The sequence below is a fragment of the Acomys minous genome (assembly GCF_964271855.1).
Source record: "Acomys minous genome assembly, chromosome: 7".
NCBI lineage: Eukaryota > Metazoa > Chordata > Mammalia > Rodentia > Muridae > Acomys > Acomys minous.
The window spans coordinates 41,492,900-41,506,147 of record NC_140488.1 but is presented as its reverse complement, the minus strand read 5'-3'; the positions used below and the strand labels follow the sequence as shown (position 1 = coordinate 41,506,147).

At 38.5% G+C, this 13,248-nt stretch overlaps 1 protein-coding gene across 8 annotated transcripts in view; it reads right to left on the bottom strand.

Annotated features, from left to right (window-relative positions):
- Positions 1-13,248, bottom strand: part of DCX (doublecortin) — an 87,030-nt gene that overhangs the window by 57,814 nt on the left and 15,968 nt on the right. For all 8 annotated transcript variants that reach the window (XM_084789230.1, XM_084789234.1, XM_084789235.1 and 5 more), the window contains exon 3: positions 7,536-7,876. In XM_084789230.1, coding sequence (XP_084645356.1) covers positions 7,536-7,876 — 341 coding nt within the window. The remainder of the gene's footprint in view (positions 1-7,535; positions 7,877-13,248) is intronic.

Below are 13,248 nucleotides of genomic sequence, written 5' to 3'. Positions count from 1 at the left end.
GACATTGCCAGGAGGTACATTCAGCTGGGCTGTTTGCTATTCTTCCAAAGCTGAGGTTTGGAATCACAGAACTTTAAGTGTACAGGGAATTGAATGTGTAGAATTATTCCACTGTGGAAGGAAGTTTGGGGAGTCTATTTTATAGACAGCAACAGATGAAAGTAAAGTGAGTGGCAGTAGATTGGTTTACATTTGGTCCAGCTCTTTGGTTGCAGAACAAGCATCTCTGGGTCCCTTGTCTAGAGCCCTTTTTGCTATTTCATACTGAACTTTAAGTCTTGGCTCATGTTATCTGCCAGCACTGTCTATGGCTTTAGACTCCAAACTGAAAATTCTTCTCTGGGTCTCTAGCTTGCCAGCTTGCTCTACTTATTTCAACCCTATTAGTCTCCCTAATCACATGGTCCAATTCTATAAAATAAAATGTCTGCATATCAATGTAGCCTATGGAGTCTGCTCCTCTACAGAACTCTGATTAACACAGTTAATGTAATAAACATGTTGGAGAGGAAGATTAAGTTCTGTGGCTCTGTAGCTAACAATAGTGCATTGTAACCACTTCCAAAGTGCTACATGAGGACGTTGAGTATACTCAGCACAAAGTGAATCCAAACTGTTTCGGTTGATAGGAACACTTATCACCCACAATTTGATGACTTTACAATGTGCACATATCAAAATGTTTTGATCACTGCACAATGTACACACATGGCAAAATGTTTTATACCATAAATACATACAATAATGTAACAATACAAATTTTGATTTTGCAATGATGAATGGTCTCGGTCACATATTTTCTATCACTTTCTTTTAAAATCTAGCATTCGATGACCTCTAATATATTGTATTTTGAATAATGAAAAAATCAAGTCCTTCTAAATATTCCAAAGAGACATTTCTTAGAGACTGCAAATTCTGCTCAACCTTGATTCTTTCTAATTATATTCAGTCTGATTACTCTCGTTTTATATTCCCACTAGCTCAACCTTTTATATGAAGACTTCCAGGGCCCATATCCTTTACACTTATGCTGTATGTATTACATACACAAACCCAGCTACTCCATACCATTCTGTTCTATTTCATGCTGGGGTTTGACAAGGGCAAGGGCAATATGGAACAGATGCTGTCATTCCTAAAAGCCACATTCAGCTGGGGGAATAGGAGCCTATTGATTTAAACAGATTTTTTTGCTCTACAAGAAGGGAGGGGGGTGATTGCTGTCTGACCTCAAGGTCTCCAACAAGGTCCCTGTAGAATAGCCTAAGTCGATACTACCCATTGAACTGAACCAGAGCCAGGGCTGCTAAGCTGGTTGAAGGTGGGTGTGTGACTTTTTTTTCCTGCTAGATTATAGTAATTTCCTTTAGAGTCCTGATTAAGGAAAAATTTAAATCAAGTATGGCTATGTAAAGCAAATTCCCATCAGAGAATCCCATTTAAATTCTTATTTCCCATATTAGTTCATCCCCAACCTCAATTTCCACCAGCTTCCAGATGGGGTTTATTGGTAAATAAATAAAGCCAACAAACTCTTTACACAATATAACAGCCATGTAGCATTCAGAATCTCATACAAGGCTGGGTGGCTGCTGCTCAGGAAATTTATGGTTGGAGTTGAGATTAAAGCACATTAATTGCCACTAAATACAGACATGAGAAAAAATATAATAACCTATCCACTTCTCTCTGGATAAGCTGCTATAATCGTCTTATTGCTAATCAACTTTCACTCCACCTTCAGAGATGCCTTGTCCAGAACTGCAGCCTAAATGACAGAAGCATATCCAGCCTGGAAATGGATAGTGCCATCCATCAGTCCCAGAAGCCCTTTGTGGAAGATGCTGAGGAAGCAGATCTCTATTCCCTACCTTGAGTCAAACAAGCCATAGAAAATGCCTACTAGCAATGACATCTTACCATGATTTGTACACTGGGTAAAATATGTTAGAGCTGGAGAAAGAGAACAGTCTTTCTTGCTAATTCTTACTTACCAACTGGTAGATCCAAGAAGCTACCACTATTTTGTATTGATTTTTCAGGCTAGAATTCTCACTCGCTACATAGGTGCAAGTGAGATCACAATATGAGTCTAGGCATCAGCTAGCCTAGAGCTAATTATCCATTAGGAACAGCATGGTGCCTGGGGTTCACGATATTTTTATGGGCCAATAAAAATATATCTGATTTTTTTTTCAGATTAGAAACAGATGAAAACTGAGGCTACAGCTTAGTTGATAGAGTGCTTATCTAGTATGTGAAACCTTGGGAAAGTGAGAGGAAGCTCACCTATCAACTGCCATAGTACATAAACTGTGAAGGCGGATATTTTAGCTCATCAAGCAAGGCTGGAATGACTTAGGCGAATAAGACCAAAACTGTCCAGACTTACAAATATTTACATTTGAGATCATTGGATGAGGCAGCCAACATTTAAAAGAAACAGGACAGTCTGGTGAGATGGCTGGAGAGATGGCTCAGAGGTTAAGAGCACTGGCTGCTGTTCCAGAAGACCTGAGTTCAAGTCCCAGCAACCACATGGTGGCTCACAACCATCTATGATGAGATCTTGCCCTCTTCTGGCAGGAAGGCGTACATGCAAGCAGATCATTGTATACATAATAAATCTGTTTTTTTTTTTTAAGGACATATAGACACAGACTGACCTCACAGGGTACTGGTCTCTGGCCCTAAACCTTGTAAAAAAAAATTGTTACCTTGCTGGGCAAATGGTTCAGACTTGTACAGTTTGCCAAACTGTTGCCACCTGGAGAAATCTGGACTAGGGGCAAGGAAACTGCAGTCTAGTTAAATAGCACCACCTATGGAAGTTATCACTATTAAGCCTATTTGACTTCCTCACAAACTGCACATGGGCTTATAGAAGGGGGTCTGTATAGAACTAAATCTAATGTGGAAGTTCAAAACCTAGCAATTGGCATTACTACCTCTTTACCACTGTGCCTAGAGAAGACCAACTTTGAGGCCCAGGACTAAAGAATTTTCCTAATGTCTTTTGACTTTAGAGGGCTTTCAAGATATCATCTGGAAAAACTACCCTTTGTTTAGTCTCTCTTTATGCTTCTAGATGCTGTGATGCTGTGTCAAGGATGAGTGCTCTCAAGCTTTTTCTGGTCTCTGGATTTTTTTTTCTTTTTTTTTTCTTTCCTTTCCTTTTTTTTTTTTTTGGTTTTTTGTTTTTTTTTTGTTTGTTTGTTTTTGTTTTTTTGTTTTTGTTTTGTCTTGTTTTGATTTTTTGAGACAGGGTTTCTCTGTTGTAGCCCTGGCTGTCCTAGACTTGCTTTGTAGACCAGGCTGTCCTCAAACTCACAGAGATCCACCTGCTTCTGCCTCCCAGAGTACTGGGATTACAAGCATGCACTGCTATGCCTGGTTGGGACGGTAGCTTTTACCTCTGTGATTATCAGTGTTCTAGCTAAGAAAGCCTTCTTGCTCCAGATTTTAAGCCCTGCCAAAATGCACTCATGCTGTTTCCTTTCCATGTAATTATTTCTCTGGGCCTAAGGTTCTTCTTTTTCATGATACTCCAATTAAAATGCAAATATAAATACCCAGCACAGAGACCAGTGATTCCCCATATGCATTCTACCATATTGTCACCTATTTTTAGGCATTATTGTTCAAAGTAGTTTGAAGAATACTGGCCTAAACAAAATCAAGTAGGTCTCTTTAAAGATCTTCTTTGAATCTTTATATAATAAAATAATATACTATGCAATGCTACTTTATTTGACTATAGAACACTCTAACTAATATTGCATAGAACAATTTTAAAAATGTCATCTAAATTGGTCAGTGCTGATCTTGTGTTAACAGTTAAATTGTTAGAGTCTTACTGACTAAATCAGTGTGCTGAAATCAAGGGCCTGAAAAAATCAGACCAAAGAAGAGTCTGATACATGAAGCTGTAGGGCATTAATTGATAATATAGATCAAAACTACAGCTGGACTAAGGGCTAGCTTTGCATGTTAAAGTGAATATAGGGCACGAGGTATATAGGAATGGTGTTTCAGCAACCAACTGCATATACCAGAAGAACAGGAAGAGGACCTATAAAACAGTGGACAGATAAGTTGTGATGAACCCACAGCATAAGGTGTTGCCAGGAAACCCTGTTTCTTACAGTCTCACACAACTGTGGCTATTTCTGCCCCGTTACCTTCGAGTTCTCACTGAGCCCTCTTCTTTCTCCTTCACCGATGATTAAAAAAAAAAATCCAAGAATGACCACCTCAGTGATGCTTACCTTTGCATAATTTCCTTTTCTCGAATTACCAGTGTGGCGAGATGTCATCATTTGGTGTTACGTGACAAAACATTTTATGGTTTTATTAAGGTTACTAATTAGTTGACATTTCATTAATCAAAGAGGAAGTAATATCAGGGCAGAAATTAATGAGATAGAAATATGAAAACACTAAGTTGGTGAAGCAAAGGAACTGGACAAACCCTCAGGCAAAGTAACAGAAAAGGAGAAAAAAAACAAATTAATAAAATCACAGTCAACACAGAGCTATCATAACAATGAAATCTAGAAAACAATTAGGTTATACCTTAAAAAACTAACAAAAGTGTTTTTCTGCCTGCATATAACCTACCATTTTTAAACATATCTATAACAAGCAACAAGATGGAAACAGCAATTAAAAATCTCCAAAGTTAAAAATAAACAAATAAAAATGTCAGACCCAGACCTTGGTCCACTAGACCTTTAAACAAAGAACAACAATGTTTCAGAAACCATGATGTCCATTAGAAAAGGAGGGAACGAGACGGCTCTTTTCATAAAGCTAATATTACCTTTATGACAAAAGCACATAAAGATGCAACAAAGAGACGACTGCAAGCTAATCTCCTTAATGCAGATAGACATACCGATTCTGCTTTTTCTTCTCAACAATTGGTACTGGAAAAATCAGATATTCGTGAAAAGGAGAGGGAAAGGTAGTAAAGTGGTGGTGGTGAATGTGGTCAAACTGCAAAGATATACAGGCACAAAAATGTCATTGTGAAACACATCTCTTGTACAACAAAGAAGAACACCCATAAGTGTCTTCAAAAATAAAACAAATAGTGATGCTGTCTCAGACACTAACCACCCACATATATTGATCATCCTTGCCCAGCACCATGCTTCTGCGGCACTGTCACCAGTCTAATAGTCGGCCTGTTCCCTTGCTTTTGTCTGTAAATCTTCTTCTTTCTACTCCTTAGTGAAGACAAATAAAAATTACAAGTTTGAAAATTGCCTTTTATCATGCCATTTCAGATAGCAAGAAGGAGCTTAGTATAAGATCAGTGCGAATACCATCTAGAGACCATCTCACACAACAGCAGATCCACTAAGGGGGTGCTCACCTTTAATCCCAGCACTCAGGAGGCAGAGGCAGGAGGATCTCTGTGAGGCTCAAGGCCAGTTTAACCTCCAGGACTACATAAAGAGATACTGTTTCGAAAAAACAGAACAAGCAAAAAAAAAACAAAACAAAACAACAACAACAACAACAACAAAAAAACAAAACCTGAGGCTCAGAAAAGTGACATGACTGGCTCCATGCCACATAGTGGAGAAAAAGCGAAAAGCTAGATTTTGAGTCTTTGAATTCCTCTCTAGGCTTCTTTCCAGTTGATGGATGTCAGAAAATGATTTGTCACTATGGGAGATTAGAATACCTCTCCTAATCTTTTGGTTGATTTGACTGATTTCTGACTCTATTACTGTCCATTGCACCTCACTCATGTTTCTGTACTTACATACTATTGCCATACCCTGGTATTTTGTTGCGTCTTCCCTAAAGAACTGGCCTGCAGAGGTGAAAATCTACTCATCATTGGACAGATGGTTGCTTGCTTAAGAGTTGTACATTACCTTTTACACATTATCAGGAACAATCAAGAATGCCAAGGAATGATTCATTTTCACACAGCACTGGAAACCCATACTAAGAATAGTAGAGGTAGAGTAAGAGCACGAATGCTTATTAAGAGGTATGTGACTATCAATAAATTTATTTAATTATGAACTGACTGCCAATGTGAAGGGTTAAGCTTTGTTTTTAGTAGTGTGTGTGTGTGTGTGTGTGTGTGTGTGTGTGTGTGTGTCTGTTTGTGATATGTGTGAATACTTGTGAGTGTGGCTTGTGTGTATGTGAGTACTTGTGGTGTGAGTGAATCCTTGTAATATTTGTGTGATTATTATGGTGTTGTGTGTGAATGCTTGTGGGATGTGGGTTTTGTATGTATGTATGAATGTTTGTATGGTATGTGTATGTGTGTGTGTGTGAATGTTTGAGCTATGTGTATGTATGATGTGATGCATGTGATTTATCTGACCATGCTTGAGTAGAAAATAGGACAATAGGTGTCCTGCTCTGCTACTCTCTGTCTATTCCCTTAAGACAGAAGAAATAGAAGTAGAAAGAAGACAGATTTATCAAAATTGTCAAGTGCATAGCATATAAGTAACATTTCATGAAACTTGAAATCCTGTAGCCTGCAATATATATCAGTAATTATGAGGAGAGGCATACTTCTATTTTTAAACATCCATCAGTCATTTTGATGTACAGAAATCTACAGTTCAGTTATCAAAGATACTTTAAGAGGTAGGATTATGGACTGAAAAAATCCGCACTTGTCTTCTAGATGGGTGGCCAAAATGATCTTTTGAGCCAATAGAACCAGCCAGTGTTCCAACTCCCTTGGGACATTTTTGTTACATATTTACACATCTCTATGCTCAAGAGAATGGTGCATCTGTTTTATGGAGACGCCTGGCTGCATTCCTTCCCAGATACTAATATAGGTGGCACTTCAGTAGTGTAACCAATGACATGAAGAACCTGATTTGGAGTGGAACAGATGGTAGCATCTTTCTTGGGCTAATTTTAGAATCCTGAAATAGTTCTTTTCTCACACAAACCATCCATGGAACCAAATTAAAACAGCTATGTCACATGGAAAAGGGATATATATATATATATATATATATATATATATATATATATATATATATATATAGTGTAAGGCAAAGACAATGAACCAGAAGTCTCAGTGTGTTCTCCTTGTTTGCCTTCTTTCATATAAATATTAAGGTCATTTCAACTTCCTTTCATCCAAATGGAAGTAAAACAGCAACTTGGGAGTATCTTTAAAAAATAAGGGGGACAAGCCATATCTTCAGTCTTATGCATTGAATAATAAAGGTTGCATCGTAATGCATATAAAGTCATATCAATTTGTAAAATTTAGTTTTAAAATAATTTTTTCTTAGCAAATAAAGAACTTGGGGGCTAACTGATCACTATGCCTGATCAATCAAAAGTAGAATGAATTCCAAAGCAACCAACTTCTGGTTCATTCCTTTGTCCTTGAGATCTTTCTCCCAAATGAGTTAAATAGTGTCAGTTAAGGATGAAGGGCTATAGAGGGACAGACCCTCAACCATGAGTAATGGCTTAGGTATAAGATGATTATCAGTTGGGAAAATGAAAGAAGTATGGACGCTGACCTGCTTGCCATCGAGGGTGTAAAGTTTTTTGACGACTCCGGTTTCCAATTTGATCGCTTCTGTGATGTCAGTAAGGACCTGCTCGAAAGAGTGGGCTGTTTTCTTGTTAAGGAGCACACGCACTGCTTTCCGAGGCTTCACTCCACTGCGGATGATGGTCACAAGTTTGGGGCGAACAAAGTCCTTATTCTCTCTGGCCTGAGCACTGTTGCTACTAGCCAAGGATTGAGGGGCTTTCATGTTGGCAGATGTCTTTACGTTGACTGACCAATTGGGATTGACGTTCTTGGTGTACTCAACCTTTTTAAAGAAGTTGTCTGAAGAACAGACATAGCTCTCCCCTAAGGGAAGAAGTAAATGGTTAGGTGATTAGTTCAGTAGTAGATGTGCAGATGCAGATCAACCTACTACAGGAAATAGTATACTCATACTGAAATAAGGGTTTTGGTGAAGGGTTGAGATAATAACCAACCTTACATTCAGTTTCTAAATGAGTCCTCTGACAACTTGACTCATTCAAATTCAAAAGAAAGCAGCTAAACATTCTTCAATACAATGGCAGAGCTAGCTGAAGAACCATGTAAATCTAACGGTTATTAAAAAAAAACACTTCTATGCATGATTCAGTAAGTGGTGTTCCCACAATCAATATGATGCTATTGGAATGCAAATGCATTTTAATTTCTGTGATGCTCATTAACTTCCATGCACTACTTGAGCATGTTCAACTTGTCTCTATTTCCTAATATTCCTGTGCTATGTTTGCACTCATTGTCTCATATATATTGCACTCTTTTTGTTATATTATGAACCAAGGGAAAGTTAATTTATTTTTATTTCAAAATGATGTGAACAAAAAAAAAACCACACACAACAAAAAAGCCCTTTCATATCAGGCATCAGTAGACACTTGGTCAAAAGCCAACCCATTCTTTGCACAGACTATTGAGCTATTGGTAGAATTGAAAGGTTATGGGTATGTGTTTGAGTGTGTGCTCATAAACTGAATGTCTAAATGAATGTATAATTGTGTTATCTACTGTGTATCCCATCTAAATGAAGAAAGTATCTTAATAACATACACACACATACATACACACACACTCAAAGCATTGGAAAATAGGTTGCTTTTTCTACTACCCTCTTTATATTTTCTCCATTCTCCTAAATATTGCACACTACATCTGTGTATTTGGCGCCACTGCCATCAATTGCTTTCAGCTGCCCCCATTAATGAGTGGGAGATGGCTGCATTCTGCAGCCTGATTGAATTGAAAAGGTCTAGTATAAGTTTTACATTTACTGTGGGCTGGGGGAAATGACTAATATGGTGGAAGAAATGGAGCAGCCAGAGGCAAAAGGAGGACATTAGATGCCTAGTAGTAGAAACTGAAGAAACTTGGAAGAGAGTTATGCTCAGCCTGAAGGAGAAGAATATTAGAGAGAGAAGGGCGGAGGGAGGAAGCACAAGCTGAATTTGCTGAGTAAAACACATTAGCCTCGAGGTATACAGAAGTTCATCCAGAGGTTGAGCTGCAAAAAACAGCGATTTGATCAAGTTTTCCGTCACCAGTGATAAAACTAAGTACATAGACAAATGTATAATCCCTAGCCAATGAGAAAAAAATTAAACATAATCAAAGTCTCATGGATCATCTGCTGCCTTTGGTCTCAGCAAGATAATTACACAGAGACATCCAGAAACAACAAAATGGCAACTCATTCTCTTTGCAAATATTGATTGTACCAAATCCTTTAAGTCATGTGAATTGGCAATTTCTGGGTCAGTGCTAAGATTCAGTGGCAATCTCCAGGACAGCTTTGGGGGGACAAGGATGCTTGTGTAGTGGGAGGGTAGCACACAAGAAAGCTTAATCTCATAATGGTCTGATGCAATAGGGAACCCAAGAGATGGATCATAGGAAAGCATTGGCCCTGCCCCTGCTTGGTGCACACATGTCCAGGTGTTGGGAACACAAGCTAAAAGAGATCCTGACTCAAATAAAGGGGTCTATTCCTAGCCAAGCCTCACCCCCCGCCCTGCACACACACACTAGAAATGGACTCTTGCCTCTGCACTTTATCATATTCACGGACATCTCTCCAAGACATTTTCCATAATTTGCCATACACTTTCAACTCTGTCAGACAACTGGTGGAGTAGAAATGTTCAGGGCTTATATTTATGATTTCACTCATCCACAGGCTCTTCAGAAGAGTCAGCTGTGTAGCCCTATTAGGGCTCTGGACCTTTTTTTACTTCTCCCTGTTAAACCTCTAAGCCTCTGAAGTAGAAGTATCATTAACTACCCCCAGATGAAAATGAATACGATGGCAAATAATTAGAGTATCATATGGCACCCGAGAACTTTCCACAGGGCTCAGCCCTCAGCCAAATCTATGTTGAGTACCTTCTGAAGGTACATTTTAATCACTCCTCTCTCTACTCTTGGCCTGAATACATAGCAGTGGAAAAAGAACAGCTGGTATGATGTCAGTCAGATTGCTATCCCTAATACTTTCTAGTTTCATGACCTTTGGCAAATTACCTGACTTCCTTGGCAGCAGTCACTTGTCTGCAAAGCGAGGGTGTTAATAATAAGCCCTACCTTATAGGGTCGCTGTGGGGCACAAGTCCAGTGATGAAGTGCTGAGCACAAAGGCTGGGGCATACTAAGCACTTCCTAAGTAGTCATTATTATCTTTAAGCCCCTCATCTGAAGGAAGAGATAACTAGGGGGGAAAACTGTAAAGAGAAAAGGGAAGAAGTAAAAGCTGAGAGAGAGAGAGAGAGAGAGAGAGAGAGAGAGAGAGAGAGAGAGAGAGAGAGAGAGAGAGAGGCTATAGGGTGAGGAGTACATAAGGTTTCCTTGTTCCGAAGTTGCGAACATTTCCCATGTCTATTTTCAGAGCCTGGTGCTTTCTAGCCAAGCAGTTACCTAGCACTTTGGGTTTGGTGAGGCATATTGCCACTTTCCACGGCTGAGTCTCCACCCTGTCACAGCCACCAAAGGCTATTTTCCACCCTCTGGGAACCTAGAAAGAAAGCTGTTTCTCAGCCAAGCAAGGTGACAATTTTCTGGAATGAACCTGCTTTGGGATGAGGAGTGAGGGAAATGAAATGGTGGAAATACAACTAAAATGGCAGAAAGAGAAGCCATTAGGTTCAAAATGATCCAATCTGTATCCTTTTTCATCTTTAAGAAGGCCTCATTTTTCAAAGAATTGTATACATTTATAATCTCTGAATGAAGAAACACTTTTCCCTGGGCTTTCTCTTCTTTTCTGGGGATTCCTAACTCAAGAAAGAAAATATTGAATGATACTTTATTGCATTATTACATTAAAATATTAATGTTGTATTATCATACCCATCAATGCATCACTCCAGAGTATTTTAAGACCACTGATATGGGTAATGCACTTGTTTTAGTGATTAGAGAATAAATGAGTGAAAAGATGGTTTCATTTCATTGGAACAAGTGAGCTATAGTAAAGGATAACACAGTGTCACTATATAGCTCAAATTATACAAGTTTGTCCAATGTTTAAGTATTCTTCCAATGTTCTGGACAATTAATAGTGCTTAAAATTGTCTTAATACACAAAAGCTGGCTAGTCACAAATATGCTCCTTAAATTGATGAGTGTACATAGACATGAAAGTGAGGGAATGATTAAATATGAAGAAGATGGAGAGTGGCGCTCTAATGAAAGATAAAGAAAAGGCAAGACAAAAGGAAATGCCACCAATGGATCTCCTTCATTGACCAGCTGGGGATACAGTTAATGAGGGCCACATCCTCTGTGGTTTTGCCAAGACCCTTGGTGCATGCAAGAAGCTGTGGAAAGGCTGACATGAAAAATGAGATTTCGATTCAAAATGTTTCCCTTGATGCCATCCTAATCTAGCAGCAGACAGTTGACTAGAGTCACCAGACAAAAGGAGTGCCATCAGTGCCATAAGGCCAGAGTGATTAGCAGTTTCTTTTTACTTTATCTAATTTTAGGCTAAGTATTTACAATTCTGATCATTTGGAAACATAGTGGGTTGTATGATTCGTTCCTCTGAGATCTACAAAGTGAAAGGGAACAGAAATGAGGGTTCCTACAGTTAAGAACTCTCTGCATCACAGTTGCTAATGGGAGGGACTCATCAAAATCACTTCATCTAATACTCTTCAGGTCTTAATACTCAAAATTGTATCAATATAGTCTGTAAAAATAAATTTAGAGGCCCTAAACTTGGAAGTCCAGCCTCAGTTAACCTGAATGTGTTCGAGAAAGCACTTCATATTATTACTTAATTCTCAATACAATTGTTTTTGTTTTATAGACTCAAAAACCTGAAGCTTGGGTTTTTTTCTAATTTCCTCACGTTTCTATAGGCTAGATGCTAACAGATGATAATTTGAAACAAATCTTATTCCTAATATTTTATTTCCCATTGTAATCTGCTCCTGTAATCCTGTGAACTGATTATTCACCAGGAATCTTTCCTAACATCCCCAATTTTGAGATTAAAAGGAAGCTGTGCGTTTATAATTTTTTATCTTCTAGAAATAAACAAAATAAAGGGATTTCTGACCCTGTTCCTAGATAAGTAGCTCCAACTAACAAAATGAGATAAAAGAAAATCCTTTCTTTATGTTTCTTGCCCCAGTGCCCTTTCCCACTTAGCTCTATGGCAGAGGGAAAAATTATCACATTATCAACACTCTCCCAAAAATACCTCTGGATTTTCTCAACATACAACTGAAAAAGCATTGGCACCCACAGTCACTTGGGCTTGTAGAAGACAATGTGGGTACATTTAATTGATCCCCATCCAGATTCTATACTATTCAGGAACATATCAGAAAACACCATTGCCCCAGAAAATGGTAGATAGGTCCAATTTAGCAGGAAATAAGAAAACACAGATGAGAAGAAAGCTCACATCTGTTTTTAAAACCCACACTGATCACCTATGCAGATTAAAGTGAGATGGTTTATAATCATCTTTTTCTCAATACACACATATACAGACACACATATACACATGGATGGGAGTAAGTTTGAAAAAAATGAGAGAAATATATGAAAGACAGTTACTAAATATAACATTTTCGCTCTCAACGCAGAAAACTATGCCAGTTGGTTCAGAATTGTGATCTATCATGTATTGTGGCCTTCAGATGTTCACAGATGATGGGAATTAAGGCAAACTGGGAGAGTCAGTGTGCTTTGTTTGTAAAAGGTATTGCAGAGAAATCCCTCAACTAAGATGCTGTAAAATCTGTATTCTACGGCAGCTGAAGACACATGACCATATTATTGACCACTCTGTTGGACAGCTCCCTCAACTGAGCCACCAAGGTTTTGGCATTGACCCCAGCTGGTCTCCTTTTATTTTAAGATATGCACTAAAATGATTAACCCTTTAATGATCTGATAAGGCTAGGATTAATGTTTGCCTATCCACTCCATATATAATCAAATCATCTAGGCCTTCTCCGCACGGATTTTCAAGGCCAGCTATGAAGAAAACTCTTCAGTTCAAATCCTGAGACTCAGATAGAGCCACTATGTGGGCATTGTCTCTTCTTAGTTGCTTGCCCAAAGCACTTTTCATAGATACTTTGAAAACCACAACTACATGAGGAAAATAAGACCTTGCATAAAGGAACCCTTCATGGTCCTTTGTCTAGGAACATAGGAAACCTCCAAGCTGC